The sequence below is a fragment of the Ctenopharyngodon idella genome, chromosome 8, assembly GCF_019924925.1.
Source record: "Ctenopharyngodon idella isolate HZGC_01 chromosome 8, HZGC01, whole genome shotgun sequence".
Classification (NCBI taxonomy): domain Eukaryota; kingdom Metazoa; phylum Chordata; class Actinopteri; order Cypriniformes; family Xenocyprididae; genus Ctenopharyngodon; species Ctenopharyngodon idella.
This window is the reverse complement of record NC_067227.1, coordinates 21,446,574-21,466,624: the sequence shown is the minus strand read 5'-3', so window position 1 is coordinate 21,466,624 and position 20,051 is coordinate 21,446,574. Positions and strand designations below refer to the sequence as shown.

Here is a 20,051-nt window from a genome sequence, read left to right as displayed (position 1 = left end):
GCCTCGCGAAACGCATTGTGGGAAATGTAGTTTCGGCCCGCTCTGTGATTAGTGTGGGTCGTTCTTACAATTCAGTGCTACAAGTCCCAAATGCAAGTCATGGTATTTAGCATTTTAATTTTTTTAACTAAAATTTGTCTTAAATGTATGGTTTTAAAAGCTGGCAGAAAAGAATAAATATATTTTTTATTATATTAACCTACACATTACATTAGGCCTCAAATTGTACCTGTTAAGTCACGACATCACTTAGTAGCCCAATTCTAAAAGCTAATCCACCATGGAAATTATTAAATTAGAGAATTATAAGTAATTTCTGTTTACTTTACATTACTCGAAGAGTTAACTGCTGTCTGTCAAGTACGCAAAAAACTTCGCCATGATAGTTGTAGTCCACGTTTCATGAGTTTAGAAATTTGTTAAAATGACTGAGCTTGAACTGTATGACTTGAATACTTTAGAATGATCTTTTTATAGTAGTTTAAAAAAAGCTCAAAAGGCACAGTGTTGTAGAAATGACCCATATAAAACAAATGATTACAGAGAAACAAAACACACATTCTCTTTTAAAAATGTTGATTAAAGTTTTGCAGGCTCGCTTTATTTTAAATAAAAAGTGCACAAAACATCTTGAGTGCAGCTTGTTTGGAGTACTGTTATCTCTGAACTAATTCCCATATCACACACATACTCATACACACAAACAAAAAGCATAAAAAGAAATGAGGAAAAATATAGGCTACTTGTTTCATAATCACAAACAACCTGTCAAATATGTAAGAAATCTTTTGCAATATCAAATACAAATATGCACATAATTATTTAAAATGGTAACATCACAAATTAATTTAATATTTAACATTTGTAATCAATTAGAACAGTCTATAACTGTAGGTCTCAACCATACAAATGTATGTGGAAAATGTTTCTTTTGGTACGTCATGTGAAAATGTGACATAATTCATTCTGAGAATGTACAATCCAGATTTAACATGAACAACGCTGCCTGCGGGTAAAAGCACACTGTGTAATCCGAACTGTGGCTAAAAAACATTTCCCTATTTGACAAAACAATTAGCTTTTCAACAAATTAAAGATAATCCTTGAATTAGTTTAGCATTTTTCAGTAGAAATCTTTTGCCTATAAAGCATCTTTTAAAACATCTTAAATGCCAATGCACTTCCCACAATATTTGAAGAATGTTTCTGCCCAACCTTGACGGAAAATCAAATGTAATACATCACAAGCTGAGTCATGGTGTCACAACACTTAACAATCCATGTTAAGGAATCAGTCTCCTATCATTACTTAAAATAATACATTAGACTCTTCACAAAATAATACAGGAATACACTTTTACAAGTTTTGCGTGACTCAAACAGCTTTCAGGTTCTCGCACTGTATCATCTCGATGTTTTGATGTGGGTTATTGGAATGGTCTCTCGTGCAAGTCCAGACTTGTGTCTTTTTAGGGCACAATGCAGCACGTCATCCGTTTCATCTTAACCTTACATCTGTCATCTGCAATTCTCAGACGCTTGCAGAGCTTTGTAATTTTACACAGCCTTTTGTGGCCAGCGATACTTATCATTTCAATGTAAATGCTGTTGTCATTGTCACATGGGAAACTCGTTTGGACGCATTTTATCTCTTTGTTCCCAGAAACAGAATCATCTTAAGTTAAAAAGCAACTGAATTGTTACAAGAAACAAAAAACAGTACAGCCTATAGCCATATACAGGAAGTCCACTTGAGTACAGAGTACAAATGCAGGTTTGAATCGTTTAGGTTCATCTCTAATGTGATTTGATTCATGTAAAATCCTACAGGAACTCTACCAGATATATTTTGCTTATATAATTCCACAGTCTTGACGGGCACATTTCAGGGCACGTCTGGTAAGGTCACATTCCAACAGAAAATAGTTGGAAAGATTATTTTCTATGTGCAAAAGGTCTTCGTAACACAGCTTTTGCAAGCTCTGATAGTGTTGCCAGGCATCCAAGTTACCGTTGAATGTCTTGTAGACTTTAATGTAGATCTGAGTTTTTTACAAAATCCAGGGAGCTTTGGTACAACCAGCTGGATCCACCTTCATCAGATACAAAGATCTGCATTTTATGTTTTTTTTTAAGGAGATTTGGGGTAGATAAATCAACAGACGCACATGAAAGCTCCTTTTGTGGGTGTCATCTGGTCTGAGTTTCCTTAAGAGTAGTGAGGATGTGGAGGCTGAGCTGTATAACTGAAACCTGTCCGCGTGTCCCAGTCCCTGACAGCTCCAGTCAAATGTCTCTGGCCTCATCCTGACTAGTCATATTGATGTCCCTTCAGAGTGCAGTCAGTCTGGTAGAACTGCCCCATGCATGGTTGAAGCTATGACAGGTTTCCAGATAGCCCTGGAGAAGAGTGGAACAGTGAAAGAAAATGAGGAATTGAGAAAAAAAGAAAGAAGAAAGAATGAATTATTTTAATGTGTAAAAATACTTATATACACATATTAGTGGTGTATGATGAATCATAGAATCCAGGAGACAAAATTTCTCGCTATACACTATGGTTCAAAAGTTTGGGGTCAGTAAGATTTTTTAAAGAAATATATATCTTTATTCAGCAAGGATGCATTAAATTGATCAAAAGTGAGAGTAAAGACATTTATAATGTTACAAAATAAATGCTGTTCTTTTGAACTTTCTGTTCATCAAAGAATCTTGAAGGTTTCCGCAAAAATATTAAGCAGCACAACCGTTTTCAACATTGATAATAAGAAGAAATGTTTCTTGAGCACCACATCAGCATATTAGAATGATTTCTGAAGCATCATGTGACACTGAATACTAGAGTAATGATGCTGAAAATACAGCTTTGCCAACACAGGAATAAATTACCTTTTAAAATATATTTAAATAGATAACAGTTATTTGAAATTGTAATAATATTTCACAAAATTGCTGTTTTTACTGTATTTTTGATCAAATAAATGCAGCCTTGGTGAGCAGAAGAGACCTCTTTTAAAAACATTAAAAAAAAAAAAAAAAAAAAAAGCACAGGCCCTAAACTTCTGAAAGGCAATATACTTGGGACTATAAACAAGGGACTAATTTCTTATTTTTATTTCACTACTGACCATGCATAAAATTAATAAAATCCATACCTCGAGTGCACTGATTATTTTATTTATTGTAGTTAATGACCACCCTAGTTTGTTTCTCTTCAGGTATATAAATCTAATATAACTCTAATAGTGGGTAGAAAAAAAGGTAATTATGCTGTCAACTTAATACAAAATAAATATTTTCCATATATTATTTGAATCATTTTGGCTAATAGTAATCACATTAAAAGAGTGAATAATTAAATTTTATAAACAACATAATTTCACTTAATATTTTTGTCACACAGTATAATTGGGTCCAGGGCCTAAAATTAACACTCGCCAAGCGCCAAATGCGAGTAAAAATCGGTGTTGGCGAGTGAATGAAACAGTGTTTGAATTCTAAGAATGCAATGTTGTGACAACATGAACGTGAACTACGCTCTGTACGGTTGACGGGTCAGTGCTTCATCATCACGAAAGTTTCAGTTTTCCCAATGTAAATATTCAAGCGCTGGAACACACAAAAGGGAATTTGTTACTCACGCACTGTGTGGGAAGTTTAACATCCGAAAAGCCACGTCTCTCAGACAGCGCTTCCTCGCTTCAATGGACATATCTAAAATTTTGGTGTCATTAACTGCCTGTTTTTGTGTCATGGCTGGTAAAAAATATTTTTGTCCGGTAAATTTTCTTAAGTCACCAGCCATTGGCAGGTGTGGCAAAAAAATTTTTAGTTTTAGGCCCTAATTGGGTGTATATACATGGAATTATATAGCTGTTTTTTTGCTGTTGGAATGGTGTCCTTTTCAAGGGGATCAATATATTGTCATCAAAAACTGTAAAACCCCCTGCACTAAAGCATAACAACGCTGCTAGGAAGCGATAAATAGGCACATATACACCAAAGCCCACAACTTCCATTTTCCATTATGCTCACATTATCACAGGTCATGCCACCTGCTACAGAATCTTTCTTCCTCATTTTTCTCTTTATTCACACACACATACACACCTCTGCTTAGCAGCTGTAAGTTGCGCCCTTCCTCTTGTACTTGTAGTTGTAGAACCTGCTGGAGAAGCTCTTGTCTCAGAGTCTCCTGAACCAAACCCATCCGCTCTAACTTCTCGCCATTCAGTCTCAAGAGAGCACGACCTGACAAGACAAATTGACAGAAAGAGAGACAATTTCAGTAGGCATGAGCTCTTTGGAAACACACAAGCTCTGCAGCCTCTGCATTATGTATGCACAGTTTTGCTGGGAGCTATAAACAAGTTACAGCATTGCAAATCCCCGTAAGGTTATTATCGTTGTGTTCCCAGTGATCTTTGCATGTGTGACTATGGTAACATGCTGTGTGAAACTGCTGCCTGAGGGCACAGGCCGCCCCAGGTTCATTTCCCACTTTGTATCCAACTGAGCCTCTCGTGCTGTGACTCTAAACACTTCAGTCCACAGCTCTGCAGAAAAACCACTGTGGCTGTCTTTTGTCCTCATGTTTTTTAACTCTCTGAATTCCTTTTCTCTTGATTTCCTTTTCTTTGGATCTCACCCAGTGTGTCTGTGATCTTGATGCTTTGTGTCCACCGATAGAGAAGAGAAGAACTGCACAGGTCCCTAGTGAGCAAGATCGTGCTCAAGGAGTGAGTGGGAGAAGCAGCGGTCTAAGCACCAGTGTGTGTGTGGGACCCTGTGACACACTCAGACATATTCACACTATAATTCTTCAAACCCAAGGAAACACAGTAAAATAATAATGAAGGAAATCAGTATGGCCAGCGAGTCTTAGCTTCGAGCCAGTGGGGAGTCATTGGTGTGGTCAAGAGGTCAAGGTTTGGTTGGTTAGCATGGCCACATTTTACCCCTGCTGGTAAAGCTGAAACTACACTGTCTGGCCGCATCTTTCTGCACTGATAGCCAATCCAAAATTTTCATGTATTCCAACTTAAAGGGTAAGTTCACCCAAAAATGAAATTTCTGTCATTAATTACTAACCCTCATGTCGGTCCACATCCGTAAGACCTTCGTTCATCTTCAGAACACAAATTAAGATATTTTTGATGAAATCTGAGAGGGGTTTTTTTTCATCCCCCATAGAAAGCAATGTAATTACCGCATTCAAGATCCAGAAAAGTAGTAAAGACATTGTTAACATAGTCCATGTGACTACAGTTGTTCAGCCATACCCAGTGGGCACCTTGATATATCAATTTGACATCAAATCTTAGTCAAGACTTGATCAAGATGCTGTATAACATAATTTTAAGGTCAGTTCGGATAGCAATTTCTTCCAGTGGTAATTGGGTGAAAAGAGGAAGTTGGTTGAAGTTGATTGAACACTGAAATTGGTTTAATGTATATATAAGACAATATGTTTGACATCCAGTTTACATCACATCAATGTCATGGTTTAGATGTCAAATTGATGTCTCATGGACATCACATTGACAGCAATGATTTGTGTGTTTGATTGATATTTATTGCATAATATGAATTCTTTGTCAGCCTGATTAAGTTTAAGTAGCATTCTTAACTAGGGCTCGAACAGCATCCATTTGCCACATCTTCACATCTTTGAAACGTGTCCCAGTGGGCAATTGATGTTCAAAAGACATGAAATTGACATCAAACATTGACATCAAAAAACAGGTCAAATATCCAAATCAAACTGATGTCAGAACATGACGTCCATTTGATATCCACACATTGATGTCCTTTTAACCACTAACCCAGTAGGAACTTGATTTTGAAACGACATCAAATTGACATCAAACATTGATGTAAAAAAACAGGTCAAATATCCAAATCAAACTGACGTCAAAAACCTGACGTGCTATGCTAGTAGTGATGTGAGAGCCTCTGCTTCAAAAGCATTGACAATCCTGTGACAAACAACATGACTTTTGAGTATTTATTAAGTAAACAGCAAAAGAATAAATATTAGAATTGCTTTGATACGTTGTTTAAAAGAAACAGGAAATTATATAAAAATGTAAAGTTTTTCTGTTTATTTTTTCATAATGATTGATGCACCACACTCCAGTTCAGTAGATGGCAGTAATGCACCATAAGCTGGTTTGCAAACCACTAATAAACATCACAAGAAGAATAAGAAATTAACAGTCACTAGCCCTGCATCCCAATGTGCATACTATCCCCGCTAGAAATTTTACGTTCCCAGAACATTCTCAGAACGTCCCCACTGGTGTTAAGGACGTTGTCTAGTAACGTTCCCAGTACGTTCAGAGACGGTCATTATGTGGAGTTCTTTTAAGGGTTAGGGGACGTTATTTGGTGGACCTTCAGGGAACATTCAGGACGTTCTGGGAATGTTTAGGGGACTATTACTATAGGACGTTCTGTTAACTTCCCAAATGTCCTTTTTGTAATGTTCTCGCACGACCATAAAATAACCAAAATAGAACGTCCCCCTAAAGTCATATAAGGAACCTTGACCTGAAGCACTTTCATTATCAAAAGAGGACGTTTTAGGAACGTCCCTAATGTTCTGTAAAGATCCAGAATTTTCCTCACCTTTAGAGAACTTTTAGGCAACGTTGCGAAAGGTCACGAGAACATCGCCTTCTACGTGGGATCCAGCCTAAATAGTATTAAATATTGCTAATGTCACATACTATTTAGGATGGATAGTATGCACATTGAGACGCAGGCCTGGTGTCCAGCTTGTGTTCTATCACTTATTCTCAGGTGGGTAAATGTGTTGATATCTCATGAAATGTAAAACAAGTTATCTTGGGAAACTTTTAACACTAACAAGAACATGCGTTTCAATGAAAAATGACTTTCTGTGCTTTGATTACATTTACCACTGTACTATGTATGCGACACAGTTTGGCATGTACGTGACACACAACCGCTTGTTTGTGTGAAGTGTGCTAGTCATTGTTTGTGTGTGAGGTTGTTTTGGGAAACAACAAACACTACTGTTCAAAAGTTTTTGGTCGGTAAGATTTTTTTTTTATATTTTTCAAAGAAGGCTCTTTTCCTTACCAAGGCTGCATTTATTTGATAAAAATGCAGTAAAAACAGTATTGTTAAATATTATTACAAATTTAAAATAACTGTTCTGTTTTAATATATTTTAAAATGTAATTTATTCCTGTGATGGCAAATCTGAATTTTCAGCATCATTACTCCAGTCTTCAGTGTTACATGATCCTTCAGAAATCACTCTAATATGATGATTTGGTGTTCAAGAAAAGTTTATTATTATCACTGTTGAAAACAGTTGTTTGTGCTGCTTAATATTTTCAGTCATGAACATTTTTCAGGATTATTTGATGCATAGTGACTGAAAAAAACCTAAAGCATTTACTTAAAATATAACTGTTTTTGTCACAAAGTAAGTCTTCACTGTCACTTTTGATTAAATGAATGCATCACTTGCTGAATAAAAGCATTATTTTTTCATTTCTTTAAAAAAAATCATATTGACCCCAAACTTCTGAATGGTAGTGTATAATATTGTAAATATTATTACATTTATTATTACATATGACATTATATATTATATGACAGTAAATATGTTATCAGTGCCTTATGGATATTAAAGCATGGATGTCTTTAATTTTTTTAAGCTTAAATGAGAGTACAGCAGAGATTGTTGTTTTTACCCTTCTGATGCCCAGAGTATATCTTGGTGTCTTATCACCCTATGTTAAACCTTATGTGAAAAATCTGGGAGCTAAAGCTTGATAGACAAGTTAATCAGGTTGTAAAATCAAGTTTCTATCAGTCTCAGGTCCTGGTAAAAATGAAGTCTTTTCTCTCTTTTAATAATTTGGAAAGGGTATTCCATGCTTTTATCACCACTTAGACCAGGGGTTCTCAACCTTTTGCAAGCTGGGCCCCCCCAAAGCTGGTTCATTGCAGTGCCGATCGACAAACCAATCAAATTTGTTCAAAACTTTTTTTTTTTTAAATCAGTCCAAACACATTTTAATTTTATTCAGGAGTTATGTATATACAAAACTATAACTTTTTATGACAGTAGTTTAGTGATAAAAAAAATGTGCAATTTTTTTTTTTTCAGGTTTTTTTTCCTCCCATCCTGTAGCCTACTCGCCCCCCCCGGGAGAGAACCACTGACTTAGACAGAGTCTGCACCATGGAGGGGCCTTAGCAGCCGTGCCCCAAATGTTTTTTTTTCTTCTTTGGTCCGGACCAAACGAACCAAACGAACCGAACTACAAGTGTGAACGCACCCTTAGTTGTTCTAAAAAACTGTTCTAAAGTCTATGAGCAATCGGGCAATCGCCGTAGCCACTCCTAAACTTTGGAACAGCTTGCCAAATAAAATCAGAACTGCCCCTACATTAACCATTTTTAAATCGAAATCGTTAAAAACGTTTCTATTTGACCTGGCTTACAATCTGTGATGTTGCTTTACTGTTTATGCTCCATTTGTACATCTGTGACTTTGTGCCTGCCTGAATGAATTTTATGGTTATGTCTGTTACTTATGACTTCTTGTACCACACTTTGGTCAACGGCATTTGTTTTCAATTGTGCTTTATAAATAAATTAAAATTGGAATTAAATTGATTATTTTCAAAAGCCCTTAAAATTGAAACTTTTTTCTTTGTCTTTTAAAAAGAAAAAGAGTTTCCTGTGCCAGTGCTAGAACATTTACATTTTTTTTTAGAATATTGAAAATGGAGCAGGAAAGAGTAAAGCACAGGGAACTGTAAATTCAGAGGCTGAGAATAAAATAGTATCAGTTCTTTGACAAGATACATGTTTTTAGGAGAGCACAGGTTGGCTGACCTTCAGCTAAAAAGTTAATGCTTCTGTCATACCATATGAGATTCAGTAGATGTGTTGGTTTCAGGGGATTGGTCTAACTGCTGAGTATGCGATACCTTTTTTTTTTTTTTTTTTTGCAGGGTCGCTACTGTGATGTGAGATTTTATACAGAATATGCATAGGCAATTCCATATGAATAATGGCTTACACGTTAACATCATACAGGGATATAAATTATATACAATAACTGCAATTGTTTTTTGTTTTAAGTTGGACTACACACCTGTAATTGCGTGGTGAGAAAAGGCTTCCACGTAGGTCAAGTAGTTGTGAGGACAGTGCTTCTTTAGCCATCTGCACACATCCTGCTGAGACCACAGAACCACTGGTCTGGAGAGACACGGCAAGGTGGGGCTGGTGTGGTAAACAGAGTACGATTCACCTGAACGTAACTGAAAGAGAAAGAAATAGAGCATGAGAAAGAGAGAGACAGAAAAACTAATTTTAATATGCTTTGCACAGAGAAGTGGAACAGAAAACAAATCTCAAAATGTGACTGAATTGTATGCATCCTTCTGGAGTCCACACTTTTTATAGCACTACTAATTTGAAACCAATCTCTTGCACAATAATAAAAAAGAATAGGCCTATAAACTGATAAACAGCTCTCCCTCCTGCTAAGACCTTTGGGAAATATACATTTTTTTTTTTTTAATAAAATAAATAACTACGCTCCCAGTCATGCATCGGCAGTGATTAAGATGGATGTTTTCATCTCACGCAGCTACCTGATTGGCCACCAAACGGACATGGCCATAATTCTGCACATCGAGCTGTATAAATGAAGGCCATTCTAGAATGATTAGCATTCGTTACAATGACTGCGCTAGTGACATGAGCCACAATAACACTCGCTTGACCTTCATCGCACACTTCCATATGATCACAGACTAATTACACTTATACAAAATCATCCAGCAAAGATAATTCCAGCAAATCATCCACATTTAGAGCCAGTGAGAGTTTATGAGGACTTAAATGATCTGTGACCTAAAATATTAGGATTTTGTTTAATGTGACACCAAAACGAGCATTGCAAATATTTGTTTTATTCAGCAAGGACAGAATCAAAAAAGTATTTATAGTGTTACATATATTTCTATTTCAAATAAATGTCATTCTTTTGAACTTCTCATTCATTAAAGAATCCTGAAAAAAAATTATTATGGTTTTCACAAAAATATTAAGCTGCACAACTGTGTTCAACATTGATAATAATAAGAAATGTTTCTTAAGCATCAAATCAGCATGTTAGAATGATTTCTGAAGGATCATGTGACACTGAAAACTGGAGTAATGATGCTGAAAATTCAGATTTGCCATTACAGGAATAAACTAAATTTTAAAACACATTAAAATAGAAAACAGTTATATTAATTGTAATAATTCAGAATATTACTGTATTTTTGATCAAATAAATGCAGCTTTGGTGAGCATAAGGGTCTTATTTCAAAAACATTAAAAATCTCATTTATAATATTATATATTATTCATATATTCTATTTTACTATTTCATAATGTGTTGAGTCGCCATAAATTCTAGGTCCTGAAGCAAATCTTGTTTCATAAAATAACTCAGTTTCAGTCACTATGCTTTGCATATTTTCTTCCCTTTCCTTAGTGTTCCGTTTCATTAACAGTCATTTATCCTCACAAAATCACAGCCCTTCATTTTCTCAGTTCTCCCTCTATTTGTTTTGCTTTTCTAAGCCATTTGCCACCATCTGTACCCCATCCTTCAAGTTCATCTTCAATTTTCTTTCTCCTTCACAGTTTTTGCCCCATCTCTCTTGCTCCCTTTCTCTCTCTTCTCCCTCAGGCAACTTTCTGCTTTGTGCCTTTGCTGTGTTTGCCCTTGAGGGCAGTGGGGAATTCTTTCTTCTGCAACTGCAGGAAATCACACACATACATTCTTGCACGTGCACATACATGTATGCATGCATGCACACATATAGGCTGAATAAGTGACTGTTCCACTCAGCTGGTTTTGGGTGGGATGCACATCTCAACTGTCTCTAATGCTCTCTATAGGGCATAAACACACTGAGGTCCCTCCATGGATTGTCAGCAGATGGGAATATGAGACTCAGAGAATGCATTTACATCTGCGCCCATCTTTTTAACTACCTGCTCTCACAGTAAACCATGAACATCCTATTGTTTGTGGCTTATAAATGGATTTGCCTAAGTATCTGTCAAACTTTCTGTTTTAATGCCCATTATTTAAGATTCTCTCTTGAATTGCACTCTATGACATTCGATTGAGTCATTTACAGTAGGACAAGCTGATGCAATCTTTCTTAATCTACAATGTCCCTATACAGGCAATGGTATAGAGAGAGTCTATACATTACAGAACCTGTCAGTGAGAGAGGAATTCACACACTTGAATGTACAATATAAATTATTTATAGATAGAGGCCATTTACATAGACGCCAGAGAATCAGTGTGTGAAAACAATAAAGAGAAAATGCAAACCCTAACAATCAAAAATAGCCCCCAGTACACAAATGCATACATAATAGTCACATTTTTGACTACTAATAGTCAAAAGGCACTTGAGTTCTTCATTTATTCTTTGATCATTCTGAGATGACACAACTGCGTAGGGTGGCGTGTCTTGGAAAAGTTTATAGACAATAACAACAGTACTGATGAAAGTGAGAAAACATTTGTGATAAAAGTGACATGTTTTTCTATTTTCTTTTCTTCTTTGTTAACTCTTTTTTTTTTTTTTTGGGATGAGCACACTGTGTCAGATGTCAGTGAGTCTTTTATGTACTGAGATACATAAACTTGCATTGTTAAGAAAAATACTAACAAGTGTAGCTGATATGAACAAAGCATTTGTGTATGAAGCCTTTGGGGAAGAGATAAAACAGAGCTGTTTCTCTGTCCTGTCACTGTAGGACAAGGCTAACAAGGTTCACTATTCATTAACGATGGTTTAAATTAAGGCCAAAAAAGTGCAGAGGTTAGTTAGAATCTCATCAGCTCCTGTTTGGGGTTTTCATGAGGAATAAATTAACATAGACGTCTGATCACGCCAAGCTTTTGATCATGGATTCACTTTTTAGAAAATCAAAGGCAAACACTCTGAACCTTTGCACTCTGATCCGGTTCAGCAAAATCCAACAAATTTAAACCCAAGTTCAAAGATTCACCTTAAGTCTGGTGTTCCCGTTCCAATTACTCTGGCAAAAAGCAAGATTTATGAAAGATTTAGATATTGTACTGAGACTTGAAATAAAAACGTCCACAAGCCGGGACTCAAACTCAGGTCGCCCGAAGTGCAACGGCGCTATATGTCGGCGCGCTGCCCACGAGGCTATCAGCACCAACGCTAAGATTGTTTTTTAAAGAAATTAATACTTTTATTCAGCAAAGACACATTATAATGATCAAAAGTGACAGTAAAGACATTTATAATGTTACAAAAGATTTCTATTTCAAATAAATGCTTTTGAAATTTCTATTCATCAAAGAATCCTGAAAAAAATTGAGCAGCAAATCCGCATATTCAAATGATTTCTGAAGGATCATGTGACACTGAAGACTGGAGTAATGATGCTGAATATTCAGCTTTGCCATCACAGGAATAAATTGCATTTTAAAATATATTACAATAGAAATCACTTTAAAATTGTCATAATATGTCACAATATTACTGTTTTTATTTTTGATAAATTAAATTCAGCATATAAGAAACTCCTTTCAAAACCATTAAAATATTGTACTGACCCGAAACTAAAGCATTACTTTCAGAGAAAATCAGCTCCTATTAAATGTGTTAGTAACATTTTAATGTTACAAAATAGTTTAAACCCTCATTTTAATCCAATAAATGCAAAATGTCCAAATGAACAGCACCTCTGCTAAGTTCACTTAGGAGATAAAAAACTAATTTAACACTAGAAAAAGGAACAGAAAATGACCACAGAATATTGGATTTGCCTTAAGTAATTACTTTTGAATACTATTAATTAAAGGCAGAACACAAACTCATTAAGATAATATTATCTATCTGAGTTTAACGAAATCAGGTTTGGGCCTAATTATTATGTGCAAACCTGTTGTAAACTCTAAGAGGAGTCTAATTGCGCGGGTGAGACTGACTTTGACCCACAAAGCTCTGCACACCCGACTAGAGGCACTTACTTCATTAATATGCTAATGCAGAAGATCAAATGAAGTTAAAAACACACATTACGACCCATATCTCTGCTCTCAGTGCTCAAATCAGCAGTGCCCATGTGACCTGAGGCCCACAAGGCTTTTTAAAGCCATTCTGTGGTGAGTGGTCTCTCTCTTCAATACCCGCCGGCCTAACAGCATCTAACTCATTCACTACAAACTAAGCAAGCTTTTAGATGGATGGAAAGAGTAATGAAGCATTTTGTTGCCAGACTGCCCTCCTCCACCTTTTATAATGCACAGGTTTTCATACAAGAGCATTTCTGAAAGACGAGAAACATTTTCACACTATTAATAATGATAATGCAACAACAGACAGCCATACATTATATTTGCGCACAAATTCTCTAATCACACCTTTTAATGACTAAACTATGAAAAAAATCTAAAATCTGCCATAGCATTAGCTCTGCTGTATAATACCTAGTTTCTACAGCCTACTTTGGAATTTTTCACAGCTGTCAAATTCATTTGCACTGCAAATAGTGAAGCTACTAGTTTATCTATTCATATGATACATGAATATGGTAATCAGCTATAGCAACATTTTTGAGTAGCTTGCCCTACACTGGTCTTTCAATGTCCTCTTTTGATCAATTACAACATCATGTGAAAATGCACAAGAGCTTGAAAGAGCTTTGGTTTTGATACTTAATGAGATGGTACAAAATGAAATAATTTGAAGCTGATACAGGGAATATATAATAAACCGCTTGGCTTTGTTCTTATCTTTATTATTTAATCAGAAGAAGAGGACTGTGGGTCTTTCTCATGCTCAGTGTAGGCTCATATTCAGATGGACTGAGATGTTTGGTAAATATTTCCTTCTTGGTCTCACCTGCAGTCCTTCGGTTCCAGGCTGCTGCAGTAGTTTGACCGGTCGACCACCTGCTGTTTTGCGTCCATGCCCCTCATGCCAGGTAAGGTTTCCACCTGCACAACGACTCAGTTGGTACTTAAAGTCCTCTGGAAGAGCCCTGTATTCCACCGCAGGGCGACAGAAAGTAAAACTGGAGGCCGCTGCAATAGAAAAAGAGAGATATGGCATTCATTAATTCATTTAGACATTCACATTCCATCCTTCTTACTTATGTTTTCATGTCCCCCTTCAGAAAGACACAGACCACTGAGATGTACAGCAGCAGCACCGTTTGACTAGTGCCTTGTGGGAGATTCAATGTTTACATCAATCAAAAATGCTGTGGTTACAGGTCAGTTCGAGGACTGGGTTTGTCATTGGGGTTTTGATGGTTAAGAGAAGAGTTCAAGGTTTAGGCTCAAGTAAAAGCTAAGCCTCGACAAAAAGAATTGTCTGAATGACTCGTATCTTCTGCGGCTGACTGGGTGGCTTGGATTCTTCCCAAAATAATACCTAAAGATACTAGTCAGCAAAGTTAATGGGAAAATTATGCATTTGTGTGTCAGAGGGTGATAAAACAGCAGAGCATTGGTAGCCCGTGGGGTAATCTAATGAAAAGCATATGAGGCACCAGATTTCCAGGAAGGAAAACTTTAAGTGCTGCTAAATACCGAACGCCTCGGAAAACATCAGTTCTTGCTGAGCTAGACAAAACTAGCATTTTGAAATTCATGATACAGTTAACTGAAAACTTTTGTTAAGATCTTTCTGGTACAAAATATGCTTTAAAATACTCTTTTAAAATCATTTACTTTCCCTCATGTCATTCCAAACCTGTATGACTTTCTTTCTTTTGTGGAACACAAAAAAGGTCATTTGAAAAATCAAAGTTTCAAATCAAATTTGAAAAAATTCCATGTTGTTTTTGGATCCCACTGACTTTCAGTATATAGCATAGACTGGTATATAGATAAAAATAGTAGAAATACATCTTCAAAATATATTTCTTTGTGTTCCAAAATTGTATGTGGGTCATTGACAAATAAGGTTTTTAAAAGTGTAAAAAAAAAACGTAATGGAGATATAATTAATTTTGAAGTTTTATTAAGTGTTAACAATGAGATTATGTGGTTTTTATAATCAATGGACACTGCTTTTGTCATTTTTTACAAGATGGACAAAATTTGTCACCAAAAAAGTCAGTTTAACCAAAATTTCGGGTTTACCGAATGACACATTTGGTTATACCGAATGACGATATTTTTAAACAATGCTAACAGACTGATATTTAGCTAGCTAGCTAGCAAAAGGACAATCAAACATTTTATATTTAGTAGAATTTTTAAAATATGACAACATTTTCCATGTTTTGTAGCAGTTGTACCGAATGACCTGATGTTTCAGGACATGTGTATGAGCAAGCGAAAACATGAATTTTTCAAGTAGGTAAGAGAGAGTTAGTTTCTTTGCTTCACGACCATGCGGTCCTTTGCAGGTGTCTGAATGATGTCACATCCTGTCACATGATATTGACCTCATGCCTTGATCCAAAATGGTCCCTTTATATTGGTTACTCCGAATGACATCAATGAAATTCATTTTTCCGGACATTCTTTCTTATAACAAAGCAACGACTTCTACACATAATTTTAATACCATTTTGCACTATGTTGATATATGAGGTTATAAAATCATGCCAGAATAAAAATATATATACATTTATTACATTTTAAGATATTTTAATCACAAATGAAATGGCTGTATTGGCCTTTGGACGGTTAAACCGAATGACCTTTTGACACTTCAAAATCTTTAAAATACCTTTATATGTAGCAAAATATAATTAAAACCTTTTGGATTCAATAAAAGAGATCTAGTTACTTACATACTTTGGATGTCATATCTTTGTTTTTTATTATTATTGAGGCCTTTGGACAAAAAAATGACCCGTCATGTCATTGACCCATATACATATAGCTGTGAGTATAAAGGCCCGTTCACACCAGGGAAAATAACTATAAGATAACAATAAAGATATAGATATAGTTCGTTCTCAAAAATCGTTCTCAATATTAAAGAATGGCAGAGTTCACACCACAGCTTTAATGATAATGGCACAGAGAAACAATATCGTTGGCATCACTTTCAGAATGATTTTATTCAGCTGATGAATCATGAACGATAAAAACATTGACAGCCAATCAGAATCCATTTCTCTGTAATGAGCGCGAGCATTTACAGTGACAGTCAAGCACGCGCTTAGAATAAACGGAACGATATTGTCCGCTGGTGTGGATGCTAATATGGTTGTTTTTATAGTTAGCTTTATAGTTATCGTTCTTGGTGTGAACAGGCCTTTAGACTGTGAAAATGTGCATATTTCAAAAAGAAATACAGCAGACCAGCACAGTTTCGCTTGGCTGGTGACTGTAAATGAGTCGGTGGGCAGTCTAAGCAGATTTTCTCCCACAAGCTGCGAGAGGCCAGTGCATTAACAGACAAAGACAGATACAGTGTGCATATGTGCTCATTAAAACCACACGCTTCTAATCACCACCTTAGTCTTAGCACAAACGAGTACAATCAGTCATCTCTGCGCATGGCAGTGTGTGTGATGGACGGTATTATATCGGCATGTGTGTTTGTGCATAAGCAAGGGTTAATGAGAGGGAAAGACTATAAGTTAGTGTGTGTGTGTTGGAAGGTGGAGGCCTGGATGAGATAAAAGGGATGTCTTTTGCTCTCGTTCCCTGCAGCCTCACAGGCGGCTACAAAGGCCGTCCTCATCAAGAGTGCATGGGGGATGCCTGCCTGTATGAATGCATTTGGGACAGAGTCACAGATGAACACAGTCTTTCATCGCAGTGCCTCTGAAGCAGACATTAGAGAGATGTCGCACTACTGTGGCTGGAGGGTGAAAACACGTCAAGGCCTGTTAGTCCTGGACAGATGTTGCCCTTATTTTCTATATCTGTGTGCAAAAAGATGTGCTCCTAAATCTAGAAACAGTATCTCCTTCTGAAACCTTACTCTTGACCCACTAAATGGGAAATAGAAAAGTCTATAGGCAGAAGAGTTTTTATGTTATCATTCAAACGTTTTGGGTCGGTAAGATTTTTTAATGGTTTTGAAAGAAGTCTCTTATCCTCATCAAGGCAGCATTTATTTGATGAAAAATACAGTAAAAACAGTAATATTGTGAAATATTTTTACAATTTAAAATAACTGTTTTCTATTGTAATATATTTTAAAATGTAATTTACTCCTGTGATGCCAAAGCTGAATTTTCAGCAGTCATTACTTCAGTCTTCAGAGTCACATGATCCTTCAGAAATCATTTTAATATGCTGATTTGGTGCTCAAGAAACATTTCTTACCATTATCAGTGTTGAAAACACTTGTGCTGCTGACTCATATATTTTGTGGAAACTGTGATACATTTTTTTTTTAGGATTCTTTTATGAATATAAAGTTCAAAAGAACAGAATTTATTTGAAAAAGATTTTTTTTTGTAACATTATACATGACTTTACTGTCACTTTTAATTAATTTAATATGTCTTAATGTGTATTAATTTCTTCCCCCCCCCCAAAAAAAGAAAAGTACTGATCCCTAAATGTTGAATGGTATAGTGAATGTTATTCTTGTATCAAAAAGCATGTCTATGTTCAAGTCCATAACCACATTAGTTGATGATTAATCTAAGATGAAAAATCATAAAAAATCATGCCGCTTCAAACTTGTTGCCGCTTCAATCATGAAACACAAAATGAGCAATGTTACTCTTTTCCATACAATAAAAATAAAAGCTGGCCAGATATTGTCAAGCTCCAAATATGACAAAAAGCACCATATATATATATATATATATTATATATAATATATATATATATATATATATAATATTTTTATTTTTTATTTTTTTGTATATATTTATATTTATATATACAATTCGTATATATATAAATTGTACATATAAAGAAATAGAACTATGTGAGTTCAGAATGACAGGAGTGTGAGTACATGATGACGATTTTAATTTTTAGGTTAATTATTCTTTCAAACTTGAATATGTGGTTATAGCCACACTTCATGTTGCCAGTATGAAAGAGAAAACCAACCACAGACAAATCTCGAAATTCATATTATATTTACAGATTCATCATCGTTGACTACGCTTCATTCCCTAAAGCACAAGCAAGCACATAATTAAATCCAGGCCAAGGTGTTTTTCTCACCTGCTGAACCCACCGGACTGAACTAACGATGTGCTCTCTTGTGAGAGCCAAACAAGTTTGCCAGAGATCTCTGAACAGCATGAGGGGTTTGAACTTGGGAAGGGAGTGAAACACAACATCTGTGTGAAGTAATGAGCTACAGACAGAACGAGAGAGAGAGAGAAATGTGGAGATAGCTGCTTCAGATCTGTTTGGCCTCATTATCTATGCAGATGAATGCAAAAATGAATATGCAAGCCATCATTAAAGTGGTGTATTGACACAAACCGCTCAGCAGGTAACTGGCTCACCAGAAAAGTATAGATATTAAGTTTCATTGTGATCTCATACAGACTGTATGAGATAACATAATATGTATGATACAGTACTACATTTGAATGTGTGTTGGAAAAGGAAAAGAAAGTGGGTTCTTTTGAGGTTTTGAAGGACATGTTGAGACGTGGACTCTCGTGCAGAATTTTGTCAATGAGAAGCCACGATTATAGTCAACACTTTTCAATTTACACAACAAAAACTGCACAGAAACAATCATTTACTCACATTTCACAAAATATCAAACAAATTATTTTGCCATTTTACGCTTATATTGGAGAGCCGGATAAATAAAAATAGTCAAATTAATTAACTAATTGCGATTAATCACATCTAAAATAAAAGTTTGTGTTTATACAATACACACACACACACACACACATATATGTATGCAAATATTTATGTAAATATATATTTGTATATGAATATATACACACACGCACACACACACACACATATAAATAAAACTTTTTTGTTAGATGCAATTAATATCGATTTAACATCCCTAAAAAATATTACTGCTTCACACACACATTAATTAGCAGACTGTCAACCTACTTAATTCGTTAAAACTAACCATGTCACTGTGTCCAAGGCTATTTTACCCTGAGTAGATCCTTTAAATGAAACCAAATAGGCTTATCTGATGATCTTAAAAATATGAGAAATGCAAATGCCCACCTGAGTGCAATTTTAACACTAATGTTACATTCAAATTATAGCATATATGAAATATATTCAAACCATATAAGCCTGATTAAAGAAATTAAATATAAAAATTAGTCTGGGACAACTGATACCTCGAGTCATCTGTAGCTTGCAACGTACCACCTAACTACTACGATCATCTTTTTGATTAAAATAAAAATAAAACAATTACCGTCTACTGCCATGTCAACAATCCAGTCTCTGCAACAATGCTCCTGTTAGATTAAAAGTTGCAAACTGAAGTGTCCCATTTCCCACCCTAGGCGCACTGAAAGGTGTTTCTTTAGCAGGTACATCCAGTGTGTAGTGATCGACTCGCGCTTCACAGTGTAAAATATGAGAGTACACATATCGCGCGCTGCACATTCTCACACTGACGCCTCCCCACGCACACTGTTCACCTCAACTACCTCTGTTATCAAGCTTTTCATATTTTGTGAAGAAAACCGCCTCTTTATTACATAATACATGCTATTTAAATATATTATCACTTAACTAAAAATATAGACTAAATAGCATAAATAATTAGATTATTTAATGCACGCAACAAACCCCGGCTTTGCTTAATTGCCTCTTAAATCTAATCATTTTTAAAAAGTTGCCTAATTATTAAAAATGTGTAATTGATCTGGAAACCCGCTAGCTTGGTGTAATAAGGTTATGTCTTGAATATATTTGTCACCAAAAGGGTGTTTCGTGAGAAACTGTCGTCTGATTCTCTCTCACGTCCCACTGGCAGCAGGCAAAGCCTGTAATTAGTCTATGAAGTTCAACAAGCACATTACGGGGGTGAACTTCTGTGGCCCATCATATAATA

General features: G+C 35.7%; 1 protein-coding gene across 1 annotated transcript; it reads right to left on the bottom strand.

Annotated features, from left to right (window-relative positions):
* Positions 1-575: 575 nt before the first annotated feature.
* On the bottom strand, positions 576-19,612 carry samd10a (sterile alpha motif domain containing 10a). The gene is made up of 5 exons (XM_051904589.1): positions 19,407-19,612; positions 13,956-14,137; positions 9,146-9,314; positions 4,111-4,251; positions 576-2,400 (listed from the first exon to the last, which is right to left on the bottom strand). Exons 1-5 carry the CDS (start codon positions 19,417-19,419, stop codon positions 2,378-2,380), a joined length of 528 nt encoding a protein of 175 aa, XP_051760549.1. The 5' UTR covers positions 19,420-19,612; the 3' UTR covers positions 576-2,377.
* Positions 19,613-20,051: the final 439 nt, after the last annotated feature.